Consider the following 19,728-nt stretch of genomic DNA (forward strand, 5'->3'; position numbering starts at 1 on the left):
GAACAGGCTTCCTCGGGAGGTGGTGGGTTCTCTGATTCTCTGATTCTAATGTCACCTGGGTGCAGTGGGAAAATCTTCACCAGGATCCCCCACTGAAATAAATGAGCACTACTCATGAGCACTGCTGTTCACACCAGTAGGACTCACAGAGCAGATTTTCCTGCTGGATCAGAGCCTCTATATTTCCATGTTGAAAAGGGGTGGGAATACCGTTTTTAGATGGGTGGTGGGCAGCTTTTTCACCACATCTACCACCAGCCAAGTTGTGCTGGCATTTGCATTTACTTTTTTCTAACCCACATTTCTCCGCAGCTGGGACTCAAAGTGCCTTTAGAATGCCGATCTCCTCTCCTTCTCTCTCTCACAATAGCCCTATAAGGTAGGCCAGGCTAAGAGTTTGTGATGGGTCCAAGGTTACCCAGTGAGTTTCCTTGGCTGAGGTGCAGATTTGAATCTGGGTTGTCCAGGGTCCTGGTCCTCTACTGCAGGGGTAGTCAACTTGTGGTCCTCCAGATTTTCATGGACTACCATTCCCATGAGCAAATGCTGACAGGGGCTCACGGGAATTGTAGTCCATGGACATCTGGAGGACCACAGATTGACTACCCCTGTTCTACTGTACTCACTACACCATGCTGGCTCTCAAATTCAAAATACAGGACAGAATCACTCTAGTTTGCTCTACAATACAGCTCTAGCTGTTCATCTCATCTCTGTTCCTTGAGACGGCTTTGCTCCTAGCCTTCTGAATGAAGGCATAAGCAATAGCAGAGGGGGCAGAAAGTATTCCCCCAACAGGCCAACAGACTGTCCCACTGCTGTCCAGCCACGCCACTAACATAACAGGCTATGTGGCAATTATACTGCTGTTGGACTAGTCCAGGGGTAGTCAAACTGCGGCCCTCCAGATGTCCATGGACTACAATTCCCAGGAGCCCCCTGCCAGCGAACGCTGGCAGGGGGCTCCTGGGAATTGTAGTCCATGGACATCTGGAGGGCCGCAGTTTGACTACCCCTGGACTAGCCCATGAGTGGACTATTACAACAGAGACAGGTCATGACGTGAATTAATAGTTTTAGGACTCCATGCTGGAACCTCGACAATTGACACATCACTAATACAATATATAGAACAGAAGATGTCATGAGCAGCTGAACAGAGGTTTCCAAGAGCTTGGCTGATCATCAGTCCACTGGCAAACTTACACCAGCAGACACACCAAACAAACAAACAACCAGAAAGGAACATCCTGGAAATCAAACAGGGGAGGGAGATTTGCTCGAACTGGGGTGGGGGCTTTATTTTGAAAGGGTGAGGCTAGGCGGGTGCTGATGCAAGGCGAGTTGATGGTCCCCTACACCATCCCACTCTGCATGTGTATGTGAAAGGAGAAGGGCTCGTAGAGAATTGGGGGCTGTCCGTGGGCAATGTAATAATTGCTGAAATTCCGGTCGCTGATGTACGGAGCAGGCTGATAGTAGCATGTGACGTTTGCCACATTGGGGATGATGTTCTGCTCTCCGAGCACCTTGAGAGCCAGGATGGTGATCATATTGAGAGTCTGCCTTCGCTCGTGCCCCATGAGGCAAACCGTGCTCTCATTCACCACCCCGCGCAGAGTCATCAAGTAGTCGTACTTGCTTTTCTCCTCCCCGATGAAATGGTTGCGCAGGTAGGACTCGATCTTCCTCTCTTGCTCGGCCACGTCGGGGAAATCAATGAAGAACCTCGAACACATGTACCGTTCCAACGATTTAATCTCCGCCTCGTCTGCCGGTTTAAAATCCCGCACCAGAAGGTTGCTGTATTTCAAAAGGCCTCCCCCACGGATCTCTTCGGGGTTCCGGGTAGCGATCAGTTTATATTTCAGGTGGTCCATGGCCTCCTTGAAGTCTCCGTACATGCTCTCTGCAACAACGGACAGAGGAGACGCTTCTGACAGTTTGCTGTCCGCCCCGCTATAAAAATTCAGCACAGAGTCCAGGATAATCTGGAAGGAATCAACGCTGAACTCAAACTGCCGCCTGAGGGAGTTCACAAACTTGAGTTCGACATTCTTGCCGCTGTTGTTGGACAAGGAGATGAGGCTCCAGCGATCATGGTCTGTGGACACCTTGACCATCTTCTGAACATAGGCGTCCTTCATGGTCTGCGCCGTGATCTTTTCCTTGTTGACACATTTTGGCAAGAAGTCCAAGAGGCAATTCAGGACAGCCTCCTTAACAACCTGAAACTCTTGCTCGCTTGGAAGTTCCACCCCAAAAATGATGTCCAGGTCTTTGTAGCTGGTACCGTTCTGCTTTGCAAGGATGTGACTTGCTGTGGAGCCATTCAGGCGGATGTCCCGGATGACAATTTGCTTCTTGCTCAGTTGCTCCTTGACAGCATGAATGATCTCCTTGGGCTTGACCTCCAGTGTTGGGAAATTCCCTCTTCCATGAATGGGTATCGCCTCTGTGAGCACTTGATCCAATATTTGAATCTGTTCCCAGGTGAGACAACTGAATCTGTGATCTAAATCCTCAGTCATCATGAAATCAGGTGGTAAACTAGAAGAGAGAAACACAACAAGGAAAAGTCAGAAAGTTCTCAAAATGATTAAAATGCTCTTGGATTGCTTTAGAATGCTTTGGGCTGATCCTGCGTTGAGCAGGGGGTTGGACTAGATGGCCTGTATGGCCCCTTCCAACTCTATGATTCTATGATTCACGATCCAGATACTGCTGACTGTTGACACCTTTGGAGTTAGGAAGAAATTTCACTTTACTCGGTTGGTGGAGGCAAGTGATGGCAAACTACCTCTTGTCTTGAAACCCTCAAGGGGTTGTCAGAAGTTAGCTGTGATCTGACAAGAAGTTCCACCACCACCTTTTGGGCTATTAATAAAAGACAACTTTGACTCTAACTTAACATCACTTGATATTTATTCTGCTGCTTCTGAGTGGGTACCATAGAAACATTTGGAGATTGAACCACATACATATTACCACAGGATTAAATAGGTACAATTTAATGAACTTAATATATGTTTATTATTTGATTGTATAAAACTTTGATTAACATTATATGATATTATTCGTTTTTAAGGGTCATACCCTTCTGATATATGATAGGAATTCATTTATAGAGGACCTATTATTAAAGATTAAAGGTATTTTTATCTTTATTTACTATTACTATTTATTTACACTTAGCATGTTTACATATATATTTTGTATTGAGAGTATCACTGACAAAGAGACCCAAAGTGAAAAAAGACCTAGGGGTTCGTTTTGATGTTTTGGAAGTTTGAGGAATTGTTTATAGTGGAATAAACTGTTATCTGCCATCACCAACTTGAAAATCATTTCATTTGCTTGTATTACTGCTGACGGGTCATCACCAGTTGCCTTCTGAGTGTTCAGCGCATACCACATAAATGAGCACTTGAAATGCTTACAACATTCCTGCAAGATAGGCCAGCATTCCAGTATCAAAAGGAATGAGCTATACCTTTTCCTCAACAGACTGATTTGATTCTTCCAGGTATCAATGTTATTAGTATCACTAATATCATGCTTAAAATCTTTGCATTTTGGTCTGGGAGCGTATAAATAAACTTGAACTTGAGCTGCTTCCTCTAAGCGGGGTCTGTAGATCTTCTGGAGTTAAAAATGATCTGCAGATGACAGGAATCAGTTCCTTTGGAAAAAGTGGCCACTTTGGGTGATGGGACAGGGAACACTGTGCCATGCTGATGTCCCTTCCCCCTCCCCAGTCTCTGGATGCTGGTGGAAACTGCTATGAAGTCAAAGCTGACGCAAGAGACTAACAGAGTTGGTTTACCCTTGCCTACCTTTGCATAGCATCCCTAGGCTTCCTTGGTGGTCTTCCATCAGAGGTCTAACAGGGATCAGCCCTGCTTAGCTTTGTAGGTCTGTCAAGGTCAGACTAGCCTGGACCATCTAGGTCGGAGCACCTCATGAATGTAAAGACTGGGAATACGGGCACAGGTAGTTGAAAGAGTGACCACCGTGCTGGACCATATAGTCCTCCCATGGCAGAGGAAAGTGAAATGGTGCAGGAAGAGGATCTGATCCCTTTTGATCATGGACTTTCAAGCCTGGTTCCATTAAATTAATGTCAACATACTGTTGGAGTTTGTTTGTTTGCTCTGCTGTCACCAGATAACACATGGACGGCTGCCGCAAGCTTTCCAGACTGCCTCTCTCACAAAACACATGGCAGCTGACAGCCGTAGGCTTCTCTCCATCTGCGAAGTTGCAAGCCCAAACAGCAGGCTGAGAAATCTCAGCCATGGCGATAGCTCTGTGCCAAATGAGCGGCAACGCAACCATCGCTAGGTCTCCAGGCTCTAAGATGAGACTTCTTCCCATTTTTGACCACGGAGGAACCCCTGAAATAATTTTTCAGATTTTGAGGAGCCCTGGAAATGATGTCAGATGGCCACGCCTCCCTGCCTTGCCAACATGTCACAGGAAATGACATCACCATCTGTGTTAAATGGCAGGTTTGAGAAGTCCTGTGAGGGGGAAAGGCAGGGCATGGTTGAATGCAGGAGTAGGCATGCAGGCTCTGCCCCCTCCCAGGCACACAAACCATGAGAGAACACACTCATGCTTGAAAGTCGGGGGGGGGGGGAAGTAATGGAAGTAGTCGTCTCCCTTGCTGGTGACTGAGTGCATTAAGGTGGAAGGGAAGAGGCGATAGACCCCTTCCAGAGTTCCCACAGACCCGTGGGGGTCCACAGACCTTTAGTCAGGAGCCTGTGCTAGAAGATGTAGAGACAACGGATGGCAAGTTGAAAGTGATGTGCAGCTATGCTCCATATCAGCAGTACACAGGACAGGTCTTGGAGCGTTGTCAGTCACCGCAGGTGTGTTCCTCGACGGCACCCTCTTTGCCCCTTTCCCCTCTGGAATTAGTTGGGAAATTCTGGGTCCGGAAAGAGTTTTTAGGCCGCAACATCTTGTTTTATGGGGTTGATGCTTTATTATGTATTTTATATTGGTTTTAAGTGTTGTTGAGGGTTTTATATCTGCTGTAACCCGCCTCGAGCCTTTGGGGCGAGGCAGGTAAGAAATTTCATCTTCATCATCGGGCCAAGAGGACAACTGAGTGGTTGGGCATGAAGGACCATGGTCAGAGCTCAAAGTGGCTTATATTGTAACCCTCTCTTCTGTTTTCTTCTCACAACAGCGCTGTGGCACAGGCTAGGCTGAGACGACACGATGAGCCCACAGTTTTCCAGAAACAGCCCAGGGAAGAGACGGAATTTGAACACAGGACTCCCAGATCCGAATCGGACACTCTAAATGCGACATCACTTTATATCAGCCTTTCTCAGCTTATTTTTACCAATGAGAAGCCCCTGAAACATTCTTCATGCTTAAAGAAACCACAGAAGTGGAGGGATTGTGCCAAATATGGTTGGAAGCATTCCCACACCTCCCCACCCCCTCCAAGTCTATCATGGGCCATTTTGGGAGGTGGGGATGGGTCATATCACTCAATAAATGTTTAACAAATATTTTAAAATATATTTTAAGTCAATGAACTCCCACCCATTTTCAGGAGGGGTGTCCCCCCTGCCTTCAAGAGGGAGCTGGGGAAAGAGCCCAGGGAGAGAAAGAGACAGCTGCTGCCCCCCAAAGCTCCTTCTGTCAGTTCCCTGGAGTCTTCCACCAGGCTCAAAGCCTTGCACCCTCTTATCCAACCAAAGCTGGGCCCTGAAAATATCTCCTTTGGGTTTCTTACCGCAGGTTCCTGGATTCCACAAATAGAACTTCCTCAAAGAGACGAACGGAGAGAAACATACTTACTTCGGCTGGAACCTTGCCAAACATGCAGTTCTTGAGCTTTAACACGATGACTCACTGGATCCTTCGGCAGAAATGAGAATTGTCATCTTGTCACCGATGAAAGCACGAACCACCTGGGGAAATGTTGTGGGCTGAAAAGAAACAGGAAGGAATTTTTTTTTTCCCCAGACATGAATACTAGGGTAGTCACCTGCTATAAATCATGCATTAGCTTTCGGATGCCCTGCAGTCAGGACCATGTTCTTTAAAGTCTAAGAAGCAAGGCAAGTCCTGAGATTTCCAAACTAGAACTTTGCTTAGGATGAATTGGAGCGCTCAGTTTTGGAATGATCCAACGGCTTTATGGCTCCACCCCCCCCTTTTTTTTTTTGGGTGTGCTGAGGCTGAGAGGGTCACAATTTAGCCAAGTCCCAGGCTTGCTCCCTTAATGTTTCTGATGCAAAAGACCTCAGGTGGCCACCCTAAGCTGTGCCATCCTATGTGAAATCATACCCTTTGGAGGTGATTCATGTCAATGGGCTGAGGAGGGCGAGACCCGACTTAGGATGCTCTTGCAAGGAGACAACCCAGCCTGGCTTCCTCCAGGACCATTTTGGCTTCTCAGTCAATGCCTGCTTTTGATGCAAGAACACTTGTCACCTTTGATCCAGTGAACTCTCACAGGTTTCCCCAAAGATGACCAAATGATTGCAAGGTAAGTCCCAGGGTTCTGCTGTCCTCTAACATCATGTGGGGTCTTTTAACCCCTCAATTTTATAAAAAACAATTTGGATTTTCTTCTGCAAATAGCCCTGCAGAAACCTTTATCCTAACATTGAGTAGCTTGGGCATTTTCTGAAGTTTTTCAAAGACTCTCTTCCAGTATCCTGATTGGTTGTTGGGAGACTTCCTGTTCCTTTGAGCACACTTCCTCCCTGCTTGCCTCCAGAACAGACTGAATGAACAAAACAAAATGTATTCTCTTAATAAATTTTTTCTCTCTTAAGTACCGTAGTGCTTTGCACTGCTTTGCATATTTAAACTCTGCCAACACTACATTCAACAACGGAGGGCAGCAGCATCAGTTGCATGTATCAATGGCCTCATAGTAGCACAGGAAACACTTCCATATTTGTTTATTTATGAATGTATGGGCATAGGTCAAGGTATAGGGTTGCCATGCCCCTCCTAGCAACCGTCGGGAGATTGGGAAGACTTACCTGGAGACAGGGAAAGGTCCAGGCCTTGTCACCTGGATCACAGAGATGCTCTGGCATGTGGCCAAATCCTCTGTTATGAAACCAGCTTCTACTGGAGAGGTTTTGCCCAAATACCAAGAGTGTCACCTATATGTTGCTGCTGTGATTACCTCACTTCCTGTGTGACATCGGCAATGAGGTCTGGGCCTTTTCATTTCTCAGGGTAAGCCCCTCCACCTCCACACACACACACACACACACACACACACACACACACACACACACACCCTGGCCAGCTGATCAGTGACAGGGATGGAGCCTGCCTCCACCAAGGGGTTTGAAAACCTTATAAAATGCCTGCATGCTTGATATTTAAATGTTTTATGTGTTTTGCCATACCTTTTCTATTAAAAAGGTATACTTATTTTTTTTTAAAGGTGTAAAAGGGCCAGTATTGAAGGCATTAGTCAAAACCTTTGGTTTTTTATGGCTTACAACAGGAATGTTCTGCTGAATGTTATAGATTTAATGCATTGATTAAAGGATATTTAAACAGCCTCGATTATATCTACTTCAAAGAGCAGGTTTTATTAGTATATATCTTTGCTCTTCAACCTTCTCTGGCTTAGTTCAAACCTTGCCCTCTGCCACCCACCCACCCATCCACCCTCCCACCCTCCCACTCATCCATCCATCCATCTATCCATCCATCCATCCATCCATCCACCCATCCACCCATCCACCCATCCACCCATCCATTCATCCATCCATCCACCGCCCTCCCTGGAGGCTCAGATAAAACATAGGACCAGGAAGTACAGAAAAATTCATTAACCATAAATAACAGTAAAACAATAATGAACAGTGGAAACAATGAATTCATAACTGCAACACAACTGCAACATGATTGATCAGTTCAAGGCATTAATTTTCATGGGAGTGCTGGGGACCCAGAGGAAGATGTTAGATCTAGTCAGTCTCAACCAAATGCCTGGTGGAGGAGCTTACTGCAGAATTGTTTTAGTTCCGTCAGGGCCCTGATCTCCTCTGGGAACTCATTTCACCAGGTGGGGGCCAGGACAGGGAAGGCTCTGGCCTTGGCTGAGGTCAAGCGAGCTTCCTTGGGGCCAGGCATCACCAGCCAGTTGGAGGTAGCGGAGCATAACGCTCTTTGAAGGGCCTAGGCAGAGAGGCAGTCCCTCAGATACACTGGGCCCAGATCATGTATGACCTTAAAGGTGAATACCAGAACCTTAAGTCTGATCCAATAATTTGACCGATAGCCAGCACAGTTGTTAGACACTGTGCCAAATGTGGGACCTCCATGGTATAGCTGTGAGGATCCTGGCTGCTGTATTCTGGACCAATTGTAGGAACAAGGTTAAGGGCAGGCCTGTGTAGAGCGAGTTGCAGAAGTCCAGTCTAGAGGTGACCATCACATAGGTCACTGTGGCTAGGTGTTCTGGGGTCAAGTAGGGCGCTAGTAGTTTGGCTTGGCGAAGCCATGCTACCCTTGTGACCTGAGCCTCCATTGAGAGGGAAGCATCCAGGATCACACCCAGGTTCCTGGCGGAGTGAGCCACTGAGAGCTGCACTCTGTCTAGATTGGGCAGATGCACTTCCTCACATGGTCCCTTCCTGCCTAGCCATAGGACCTCCATCTTTGAAGGATTGAGCTTCAAACTACTCTGCTTGAGCCGTTTCATCACTGCTTGCTGGGTGACCTTGCTGGGTGACCTTCTACCTTAGGCTGCTCTTCTTCATGAGGCTGATGTTAAGAGGGAGATGATAGGGAAGAACCATGTAAACCGTCCCAAGCTCCGTGAAAGAAAAACAGAATGCAAACCTGAGAAATAATGCTATGCTCAGAGGAAGTCAAGACTTCCCATTTAGAAAAATAGACTGCAGTTTTCGACCATCCTGCTAAGTGTAACAGTACAAAGATGCCAACTTAGGACTATCAAGTGCTCATTTCCATTAAGAGATCAGGTCTCCAGAGAGCTGTTTGACTGCACAATGCTGGCCAGCCCTTCTTCAGCCTGCAAGCAACTGAAGTGCTCTTGGATGCTGTGACAGAGACAATAACAGAGAAACATGTCAGAACTATCACAAAGTGATCCATCGCAGGGACGGTGCCCAAAGTGCACAAAAGCATTGGACTGTTTTCTCCAGAAGCCGATGAAAGAGTGTCTGAGAAGACAAACATTTCAATGCAATGAAAAGGCATCAAAGAGAAGGAACTGGCCAAATAAGACACTTGGTCCTAAGCCACTTGGTCCCAAGCCACTGAATAGCACCTGGCACAAATGAACTGGCCATGCCCAGGTTACGATTAGAGTCTGGAAATGATCTTTGTGAGCTTCAGAACTTACTGCTTGGTAATGCCTTGGATAGAGGCCTTCTGAGCTCTATACAAGCAAGCCACAAATTGTTTAAGGTGGGAGGCTGTCCACCCCGTAATAGTGGAGCAGTTCCACCTGTGGATCACCAAAGACAACGCCCAGAGAGAAAATGGTATTCCACTCGAACTTATTAGCTCCCCTGTTTTGGAAAAGGTGCTTTCGAAAATTAAAATAGTTGCACCCTGCGCTCCCAGGAGCAGCTGATGGCAGCTTCTTAACATGCAGTGAAAAACCAACAATTAAAATGTGCTCTCATCATCAATGGAAAAAAAGGCAGCTGGAACAAAAGTCATCAAAACTTGTAAAAGCCTTTTTAAAGGCCTTGCAGGAACAATCTGCGCTATCAAAGTTAAAGGAAATCGACTGAAGTTGAAAGAGGAAGGGGAAAGACACCGATGCTGAAAGCTAAACAGACTGAGTGCCAGTCAGTCAGTTCTGGCTGTACTGTAAAGCTGAGATGGCACCACATAGAAGGCCCTGTTGCGTGTGACTCAGAGCAAAGTGACCAAGAAGACACTGGAGCAGGGGTAGTCAAACTATGGCCCTCCAGATGTCCATGGACTACAATTCCTAGGAGCCCCCTGCCAGCATTCGCTGGCAGGGGCTCCTGGGAATTGGAGTCCATGGACATCTGGAGGGCCACAGTCTGACTACCCCTGCACTGGAGGGTTCCTGTCATAGCACATTCAAGAAACAGACAAGAATTTTAAAATTGATTTTATTAAATGTGCACACACAAAAAAGTCTGACACTAGCAGTGAAAACAAACAAGGAAGTTATTTAATATTTCTGCCTAAGCACTCATACTCACAAGCAAAGATTGCAAAGTAGAGTTACAAAGTCCACAGAGGATAAGCAGTTTCAAATGGTCAGACCCACAAAACTCAAAAAGAGCAGAGTTCCAGCAAAACAGAAGGATACGACGAAAGGGCAAGACGAGGCGAGACACCAAATGGAATTCTGTACTGAAATGTCCCATGTGGGGGCTTAAAATCAATCCAATTCATATGTTAATCAATATCAAGGCCAATAATAAGGTGGACATCAGGGTGGCCACAATGGAAATGAAGAATCAAGGGCTTGGTTGGGGGGGGGGGAAATGACTTCACTCATTGGCAACAGCTGGAAAAAGAATGTCTAATCTTCAAACATTCCAACAAAGCACAGCTACTAAGATTCAAGGATGCAGGTGCAGAGGCTTCAAGGAGAATGTAATCTACAGCTAACTGGAAACACTGTAGTATTGCAGAAAGATTAGTGTGAGACCTGTTTATTGTTACAGGACTGGACCAAAGTTCTGAAGCAGCAAAATTAAGCAGGTTAGCCATAGTTCCACTATGCCACCAAAAGAGCTAGTTTGGTGTAGTGGCTAGGAGTGCGGATTTCTAATCTGGCACGCTGGGTTCGATTCTGCACTCCCCCACATGCAACCAACTGGGTGACCTTGGGTTTGCCACGGCACTGATAAAACTGTTCTGACCGAGCAGTGATATCAGGGCTCTCTCAGCCTCACCCATCTCACAGGGTGTCTGTTGTGGGGAGAGGAAAGGAAGGCCACTGTAAGCTGCTTTAAGCCTCCTCCGGGTAGAGAAAAGCGGCATATAAGAACCAGCTCTTCTTCTTGTTCAGTAATATCAGGGCTCTCTCAGCCTCCCTTCCCTAACAGTGTGTATGTTGTGGGGAGAGGAAGGGAAGGTGGCTGTAAGCCGCTTTGAGACTGGGTAGAGAACAATGGCATATAAGAACCAACTCTTCTTCTTCTTCTTCTTCTTCTTCTTCTTCTTCTTCTTCTTCTTCTTCATCAAGTACATAGACCAGCATACATTTAAGGTTGGCAGAAGGCCTAGAGAAAAACTGTCCTGCCTCTATAAATAGGCAAAGTTCACCAGGACACAGAGGAAAATAGTTATCACTTGATAAATAACAGCCAAGTAAATCTCTGTTAAAGGGACAGGGTATTTTGTCTCCAGGCCTGTTGGCAACCCTATGTACGTGTAACTTGTAGGAGAGATTCAATTAGGCTGCTGGTTGACACATTCAGGAAACAGCAAGCGGTGTTCTTCATGAAGCCTGGCAATTGGAGTGTGAAAATTATCTTTAGAAAAGGCAGGTACTTTCTCTTTGAGATGCCCAGGGGTTGGGAACAAAATCTCGGTTTCACAAGCCATAAGTTCCATGGCTGTTCCTAGAATCAACTGTATCAGCCTCACTGTTAGTTTTATCGCATTTCTCTGAATCTGGAGGCATCAGCTTAGAGTCAGCGGGTTGAATTGAATTTCCCCCATTCTTTAAAAGGAGTTGGTATCTTGATCACCTGTCTCTGCTCTGTCTTTTTCTTGCCTCCACAACCAAAGAATATGTGGGAAAGATCAGGGATAGTCATGTATCTGGTGCTTAGAAACAACAGACCGCTAGCAATCCTTCATAAAATGTTGGGATATAGGCACACACAAACAAAAGAGCAGAAATTTGTAATATACATCTCCGCTTCATGAATAAAATGAATCCAGAAGTTTGTACTTCACCAACTTGAGGCCCATAATGGCTTGTGATTCATAATTATTAAAGGTTTGTGCAATTATCTATCTGTTGTTTTTGGATACAAAGTTCCTATTCATCCTTTTTCTGATTCATTATTACGCGGAGGAAGAGAAACAGTTAGTGGCAATAATAACAGGAAAGCACTTAAAAATAACAGCAAAGTAATGAAATAATAATAAAGCACTTTGGAGAGCTAAGCTATATGCAGAAATTCACCAGTCATTCTTTCCCTGTTTCTTCTCAGATCGGTCCCTTCCTCTTTCCGTATTGCTGGCCTTGAATAACATTTGAGTTTGTAAGCTCCACCGGGCAGGAACCTAACATGTAGGTATGCAGCTCTACTATACAATATGATAGCCCCCTGGCAAACTCACCATCTTAATCCTGAAAAATCAAAACTGGGATAGATGTGGACTGGGATAAAAATTAACACAGGAATAGGTGTACAGCCTGCTTTAGACAGAGTTGCGCTCCTAATAAAATATTAAGTTTGCAATTCGGAGGTATTCCTGGATCCACCACTGGAGGGAGCCAACAGGGGCTGTTACCAGTTTAAGATGGTCCACCAATCATAGCCATTTCTAGGAAAAAACATACCTATTGGCATAAATGCCCCGGTAAACATCTAGAACTGTAAATATGGGGCCTGTCCTTGAAGACTGTTTGGAATCTTCAATTAGTGCAAAATAAAGTCATTTGGATTTAAATGGGGTGAGAGGGGGCATAGTTTTCAAAATCCCAAGTGGAAGAGAACCTGGCTTATCAAGGGAAGGAGAACCCCATCCAAGATAGGGAAGGTCTGAAGTGCCTAGTCTGCTTTTTTTTTTTTTTTTGCTAACTATTATGCTGCTTTTCCTTCCAATGGGAACTCAAGGCAGCTGACAACATCCCTCTCTCATCCATTTTATCTTCAGAACAACCCTGTAAGGTAGGCTAGGCTGAGAAAAAGTGACTGGCCCAATGGAACCCAAGATGCTCCATTGGCAGAGGTAAAACCTGAGCCTCACTCTCCCATATCCCACCCTGCCATAACCTTCTTTCAAGGAGCTTAGAGAGACATACATGGTTCTCTGCTCTTCTGTTTTACTGTTACAACAACCCTGAAAGGTAGGACAGGCAAAAGAATCCACCAATGAGTTTGTGGCAGAGTCAGGATTTGAAGCCTGGCCCTCCAAGCTCTGCCCCAACCACTACTCCATACTGGCTTGCTAAAGCCATACCCTGGTATTAAAAACCAGTCACCAGTTTTGAACCAAAATTCAGAATCACTCCTGAGCAAGTTTGCAAATGTGGTTGAATGAAATCTGTTTGTTTACAGCTGTACTGTGACCGCTCCTGGGATTGAAAATAACAGATAGCCATCAGGAGCACAACAGAATTTCTCTGAGTGACTGCTCTTTTTAAAAAGAACGCAATTTCCCGGAAGGGTTTCTCATCCTGGTCACAACAGGAATACAAAAAGCAAAAAGAGAAAAGAATATTAACCATAAAGTGGAATAATTCCAGAAGGAGATTGCCTGTGTTCTCTCCCAGTTTAATTCCCCCCTCCCTCCTGTTTTGCAGTGTTTAAGACAATAGACAAACGAATCTGGCACATCTCCAGTGTAGAAGGGGGAGGGGAGATTCATTTTGGCCAATGAGTCATTTATGAATTTCTCACTTCCCTCAGGAACAACCGGCATGCCACTCTTGAAAGAGGCCAGACAAAGGGAACTGCACACCCTAACCATTAAGCTGATGACAGAAGCAAAGAGGAGGGTGTGGGAGCGAACGGCCCAGGAGAGAAACCCCACAGACCAGAACTGAGCAGGAGAGTGGAATGGATGGCCCACACCCCTTCCAGCCTACAACTCTGCTGAATGCTTCTCCATTGTAGAAACAGTCTACTTTACAGTGCAGCCCCAAGAACAGTTGCCACCTTTCTAAGCCACTGATGTCACTGGCCTTAGAAAGGTCTAATTGTGTAGCTGGGTGTTGGATGGATGGAAGCCACTGTTACATCAAGATCCCTGTGATCTGCCCCTTCCAACCAACGATGCATTTAACCTGGGAGCCAGGATCCCTCTGTCTCCTGTTCCCCCTGTGCTTGCACACACATTCACAAACATATTCGCACCTGGAAGACAGGAAAAGCAGAGATCTTTCCAGGGAACGTACAAGAATCCTGATAGAGTCGGAAAAGCATCTCTAGAGATGCGGAACTTGGAAATATCCAACTGGATCTAAAGCAGGGATGCTGTTAACGACCAGGAAGGGAAGAATATCTCCTACTCCGTCGTGGCGATGGAAAATGCCTTCTAGGCAACACTCATTGGGTCTTCAGGACAAGAGATGGACAAGGGAGATTTGCCATGGCTGCCTCTGTGCAGCAGCCCTGGACTGCCTTGGGACTCTCCCACCCAGGAACTGACCAGGGCCAACCCTTCCCCTGCTGCTCCTTTAACAAAGGCTTAAGGCTGAATCTTTTCATGGCACAGAAGTAAATAGCATCACCTGGCATTTTAGACGGCATTAAGCTTAGGGCTGCCCGTTACCTTTCCTGGTAGCGGGCAACCATTTTTGAATGACCAGGGCTGTGACCACCTCTGGAAGTGTTTGAGCTCTCCTTTTTCTGCCCCCAAACATCCACAACTTGACAGTAGCACATTCATTTTGATGTGCAAGGTTCCCTAGGGCAGGGGTAGTCAACCTGTGGTCCTCCCGATGTTCATGGACTACAATTCCCATGAGCCCCTGCTAGCAAACACTGGCCCTGCCCAGGGGATTCTTTGCTTTAAGAGGCCTAGGACAGATGGCCCAGGGAAGACTGTGTTCAGCCTGAGACCTTGCAGAGTGGCCGCTGGACGACTTCATGAGACAGACCAGTGGTCTCACTGGGGATGTGGGGGGCTACAGTGCTCATCTGATGCCTCAACAGGGGGAGGAGTCAAAACACACCAGGAAGGCCAATACTGCATGGCAAAGTCATCCCGGCCTTCCCCAGGCTCAGTGAAATCCCCGATGTCTAGCAGCATTGGGAAACCCGGATCAGAAACTTCACAGGCCCTTGCAGGCGCTCATACATAAGCACCTGGGTTACTTGTGGGCAAAACAAGTTGAGGCAACATGGAGATCAAACCTTTATCGCCCAGCATCCTTGCTACGGAATGCCCATTGGCCTGAGGTCTGTGTTGAACTCAAGCCTTCTAAAGGTAAAGGTAAAGGTATCCCCTATGCAAGCACCGAGTCATGTCTGACCCTTGGGGTGACGCCCTCTAGCGTTTTCATGGCAGACTCAATATGGGGTGGTTTGCCAGTGCCTTCCCCAGTCATTACCGTTTACCCCCCAGCAAGCTGGGTATTCATTTTACCGACCTCGGAAGGATGGAAGGCTGAGTCAACCTTGAGCCGGCTGCTGGGATTGAACTCCCAGCCTCATGGGCAGAGCTTTCAGACTGCATATCTGCTGCCTTACCACTCTGCGCCACAAGAGGCTCTTTCTTCTACAGAAGCCTTCTACAGATCCTTTTACTCCAAGAGGCTGTAGGCAATCCAGCAGCTGGACAGATATCTCTAGGAAGCTGACAGTCTAGAGACCACTATGGAAACTTCAGAAGCCCTTGTGGATCTTACATTCAACAGGCTCATCCGCCACGGCAATCAGGGCAAAACGGATACAGTCCTGTCTTGTGGCACAGAAAGACCTTCTATGTTTCCAAGATGTTTTTGTTCAAAAGGCAGAGCGTATACATCATCCACAGGCAGTGTGAATACACACGCACACGTCCAAAAAAAACACAGCAGCCCTGGTTCTTGGAGCCAAGAAAGTAAACACAGCATCCTAGGAATCGCCACACGAAGAACACAGCCCCAGAGCTCATATAGGACCTTCAGGGGGGGCATTTGCCACGTTTTCATGTCTCCCTTCCTCCTCCTTTGCACTGTATCGGAAGCACAACAGCTAAGAATGAAACTTCCTTGTTCAGAGGGAATAGATCCCTGATTTCTAAATTCTGGGGACAGTGACAAAACAACAGGCATTCCAGCATTTTTTCCCCTTATAGTTTTTACTGGGGGAAATCTGTAGGACACACAGCATCCTTAAATGGCCCCATTTTAATGGGATTTGAGCCCAGCCTAGATCCTTGGGGGATCCCCATCCAAACTCCAAATTCCCTTGGGTTGATGAAAGTAGGGGTTTCTCTACCGTTCTCCACACCTAACATAATCCCCCCTCCCTCCCCCTTAATTCTTAGCGTCACCCAAGGAAATGGGTGGGCAGCAGATCTAGGGCAGATGAAAGGAAGCGCCTGTCACACCACACACCATCCATTCGTGGAATCCATTCGTGGCTTTCAGAGGGAGGCAGCTATGGAGAACGGTGCGGTCAGTGCAATATTAACTTTGAGGTCTCGATAGAACCTCCATGTTCAGAGGCAGTGTACCTCTTAAACACAGGTTGCTTGGGGAGGGCAGGCAAACAGCAGTCTGCGTTTGGGGGTGGGGAGGAAGCTATCGCCTACCTGCTCAGTTTGGTGGTTTCCTGAGTGCATCTGACTGTCCACTTTGGGCAAACAGGACGACCCTTTGGGGCGACGCCCAGAAAGACCCTCTAAGCCAGAAGTGGGCAAACTGTGGCCCTCCAGATGTCCATGGACTACAATTCCCATGAGCCCCCGCCAGATTTCCTGAGAGCTCCTGACTGTCCCCTTTGGGCAAACAGGACGACCCTTTGGGGCGACCCCCAGAAAGACCCTCTAAGCCAGAGGTGAGCAAACTGTGGCCCTCCAGATGTCCATGGACTACAAAGCGAATGGGAATCGTAGTCCATGAACATCTGGAGGGCCACAGTTTGCCCAGCAATCAGCCCCCCCCCTTGGTCTGTTCCTCCCTCCCTCCCTCCCTCCGTCCCCGTCGAGAGCCGCGTACTCACCGGGATGTCCCCCTGGAAGCGACAGCTGCGGGTCCCCTCTCCCCCTTGGCGACCCCCTGGCCAGGGGACTGGGGAGACGCGCCCCTCGCCGCTCCGGTCCTCCCTCCGCGCCCCTCCGGGGATGGCTCAGCCCGAGGGCGCCCGGGGGGAGGGAGACAGAGAGAGAGAGCGAGAGAGTCGGCCGCGACCCCCGAGACCCGCCAGTCCCCCGCAGCGGCGGCGACGGCAGCGGCAACCCGGACGGGGGAAGCCCGAAGGGAGGGACGGCGAGAGCGAGCGCGCCCCAGCGGAGGGCGGCCGGGCGCCGGGGCTGCTGTCCGCCGACGGGTGGTGCTGAAATGCGCGGCGCGCCTCCCCCGCCTCGGCCGCCCTTGTAGCGTCAGGGAGTGGCCATGGCAACGCCGCGTCACACACTTTGAGGGCGGGGGGGCCACCAGTGGGAGGCGGCAGGAGGGGAGGGAGGGAGGGAGGGGGAAGCCCCGACGCCCCCCCCCCTCCGCCCGCCTCTTGCGCCCGCTGCCTCCTTCTATGGCCCCGCAGGCGAGCCGCGGCGGGACAGCTGTCGCGTGGGGGCTTCCTGCGGGTCCCCCCGGTGCCAAAATAAAGACTTGGGCCCGTAACAGAACTCCTTTGGGAACGGGGCGGGAGGGAGGGAGGGAGGGAGAGGATCATCGCAGGCCCCCATCTTGGGGGCTTCTTCAGGCTTCTTCAGGGAGGCCAGGCTGCTGTTTCCAGAGAGGCCAGCTGCCTCTCCCTGTCTGGAAGTTGGGATCCACCCATCGCTCACAGCCACCATCCCAACAGAAGCTTTCTCTCTTCCCACCATCTTCCCATGGCAGGTGGGCTGCAGGTGGTGGAAGTGGCTGTGCTCTGTCCAAGGCCTCTGGTGGGGACAGCCATGGAGCACCATCCCTCAGCAACCCTAGAATCATAGACTCATCGAGTTGGAAGGGACCTCCTGGGTCATCTAGTCCAACCCCCTGCACTATGCAGGACATTCACCACCCTATCGCTCATTCACTGATTCAGATTCAGATCCACTGTCACCTGCCATCCCCTTGAACCTTCACAGAACCAGCCTCTCCGTCAGATGGCTATCCAGCCTCTGTTTAAAGATTTCCAAAGATGGAGAACCCACCATCTCCCGAGGAAGCCTGTTCCACTGAGGAACCGCTCTAACTGTCAGGAACGTCTTCCGGATGTTGAGATGGAATTTCCTTTGAATTAATTTCATCCCATTGGTTCTGGTCCGTCCCTGCGGGGCAAGAGAGAACAACTCTGCTCCATCCTCTATATGGCAGCCTTATAAATACTTGAAGATTCCTGACTTCTGCTTGCTGTTTGATTTATGTTATGTTTTATTGGCCACTTAGTTCAAATCGCTACATCCCATTTAACCCTCTGCTGCATTTTGGCCCTCCCCCATACACTTTCCAGTTCCCATTGTTTTTCAGGTGTTCTGGGGGAGAGTTTTAGATGCTGGGTATGATCTACATGAGGAAATTCCTTGAGATTTCAGGATGGAGCCTGGGGAGGACAGGAACCTTGATGGGCACAATGATCCCTGTATTCTGCAGATGAGCTGTCATTTCAGGGGATTCCCAGGTCCCACCTGGAGACTGGCATCCCTTTGCCTCACTCTGTTTGTTTTCCTTTCAGCAGAAAAGCAAACCTAACCACCTCCATCTTCTCACAGCATTCAAGCTGATATCAGCGGCAGCAGCGGGGGGTGGGGGACCTTTAGAAGCTAAATATTATCTACTCTGGAAAACTCCCGGAGATTTCAGGATGGAGCCTCAGGAGATCAAGGACCTTGATGGGGTGCAATTCCAAACAGTCCGTACTCTAAAATATCATTTCCTCCAAGGGAACAACCCTGTAAACCGGATCATAATTGAGGCTAGTCAGCTGTGAGCAGTGCCTGTGATCTCAAGCCAGAAAGGTGTCAAAGGGTTTCTTTGCACTCTAGTCAAGGTGGCTGTAATTCAACCACCGGGTCCCCAGGCCTTCCTCTAATTCAGAGGCTCTCAACCTTCCTAATGCCGTGACCCTTTAATACTGTTCCTCCTGTTGTGGTGACCCCCAGCCATAAAATTATGCAAGTGTTCTTTCACAGAAATTAAACCAAAACTGACCCATGGTGTGAAGATCCATTGTTCAGAATTGTGTATAAACTGTTTTTTTTTTGGGGGGGGGGTCTCAGTTCAGTTCTGCCTCTTGTTCCACCATGCCGATCTTGCTCTTTTCCACTGCTCCAGACAAACGAACGCTCTATCTAGATCTACCTTGCAAGGCTGTTGTGTGGATGGCACCCCCCGGCCAAGCTGCTTGCCCTGCTGTAACCCCTGTGAAAGGGTCGTTCGATCCCCAAAGAGGTCCCAACCCTCAGTTTGAGAACCACAGCTCTAATTCCACATCTCTCTCTCTCTCTCTCTCTCTCTCTCTCACTCTTCCTTGGAAACCCCTCCCAGTGGTCAACATTTGCCAGCTGAGATTTGACAGCTTTTTCCCCCATCCCCACCACACTTCTAGGACAGTCCTTAGGAAGGCACCCTCCTTAGGAAGGCACTAGGACAGTCCTTAGGAAGGCACTTAGGACGCACAAACCTCCACTGTGAAGTTGAGCAGCCTTCTCTTGCATATCCTGTATAAGCCTGGTTATGTAAGCCTTGGCTGGTTGCTTTCCAGCAGGGGATTCCTGATTCCTGCCCTTGCAAAAAATGGCAGGAGATGAGCAGCAACACCAGAACTCCTTCTTAATGTGATCTGAAATCCCCCCCCCCTTTTTTTTGGCTTGCGTAATGCTACCACATAGCTCAGCCCCAAAGCATTGTCCCAGCCGGTAATGTGATACTTGCGACTCCTCCTCCTC

The 19,728-nt window shown here is 48.2% G+C and overlaps 1 protein-coding gene across 2 annotated transcripts; it reads right to left on the reverse strand.

The window, feature by feature from the left end:
* Positions 1–1,275: 1,275 nt before the first annotated feature.
* TENT5D (terminal nucleotidyltransferase 5D) lies at positions 1,276–17,238 on the reverse strand. Of its 2 annotated transcripts, none has more exons than XM_077308637.1 (3): positions 16,857–17,238; positions 5,824–5,954; positions 1,276–2,550 (listed from the first exon to the last, which is right to left on the reverse strand). In XM_077308637.1, the coding sequence occupies exon 3, from the start codon at positions 2,532–2,534 to the stop codon at positions 1,356–1,358; it is 1,179 nt and encodes a 392-aa protein (XP_077164752.1). In that variant the 5' UTR covers positions 2,535–2,550; positions 5,824–5,954; positions 16,857–17,238; the 3' UTR covers positions 1,276–1,355. The 2 variants fall into 2 exon arrangements, with proteins under 2 accessions (XP_077164752.1, XP_077164753.1); XM_077308638.1 differs by lacking the exon at positions 16,857–17,238 and adding an exon at positions 7,023–7,141.
* Positions 17,239–19,728: the final 2,490 nt, after the last annotated feature.

This window comes from Paroedura picta, chromosome 13 (genome assembly GCF_049243985.1).
Source record: "Paroedura picta isolate Pp20150507F chromosome 13, Ppicta_v3.0, whole genome shotgun sequence".
In the NCBI taxonomy this organism is placed as follows: Eukaryota; Metazoa; Chordata; class Lepidosauria; order Squamata; family Gekkonidae; genus Paroedura; species Paroedura picta.

Coding starts and splice junctions, on each gene's coding strand:
- TENT5D (XM_077308637.1), bottom strand. CDS start 2,534: ATGATGACTGAGGATTTAGATCACAGATTCAGTTGTCTCACCTGGGAA.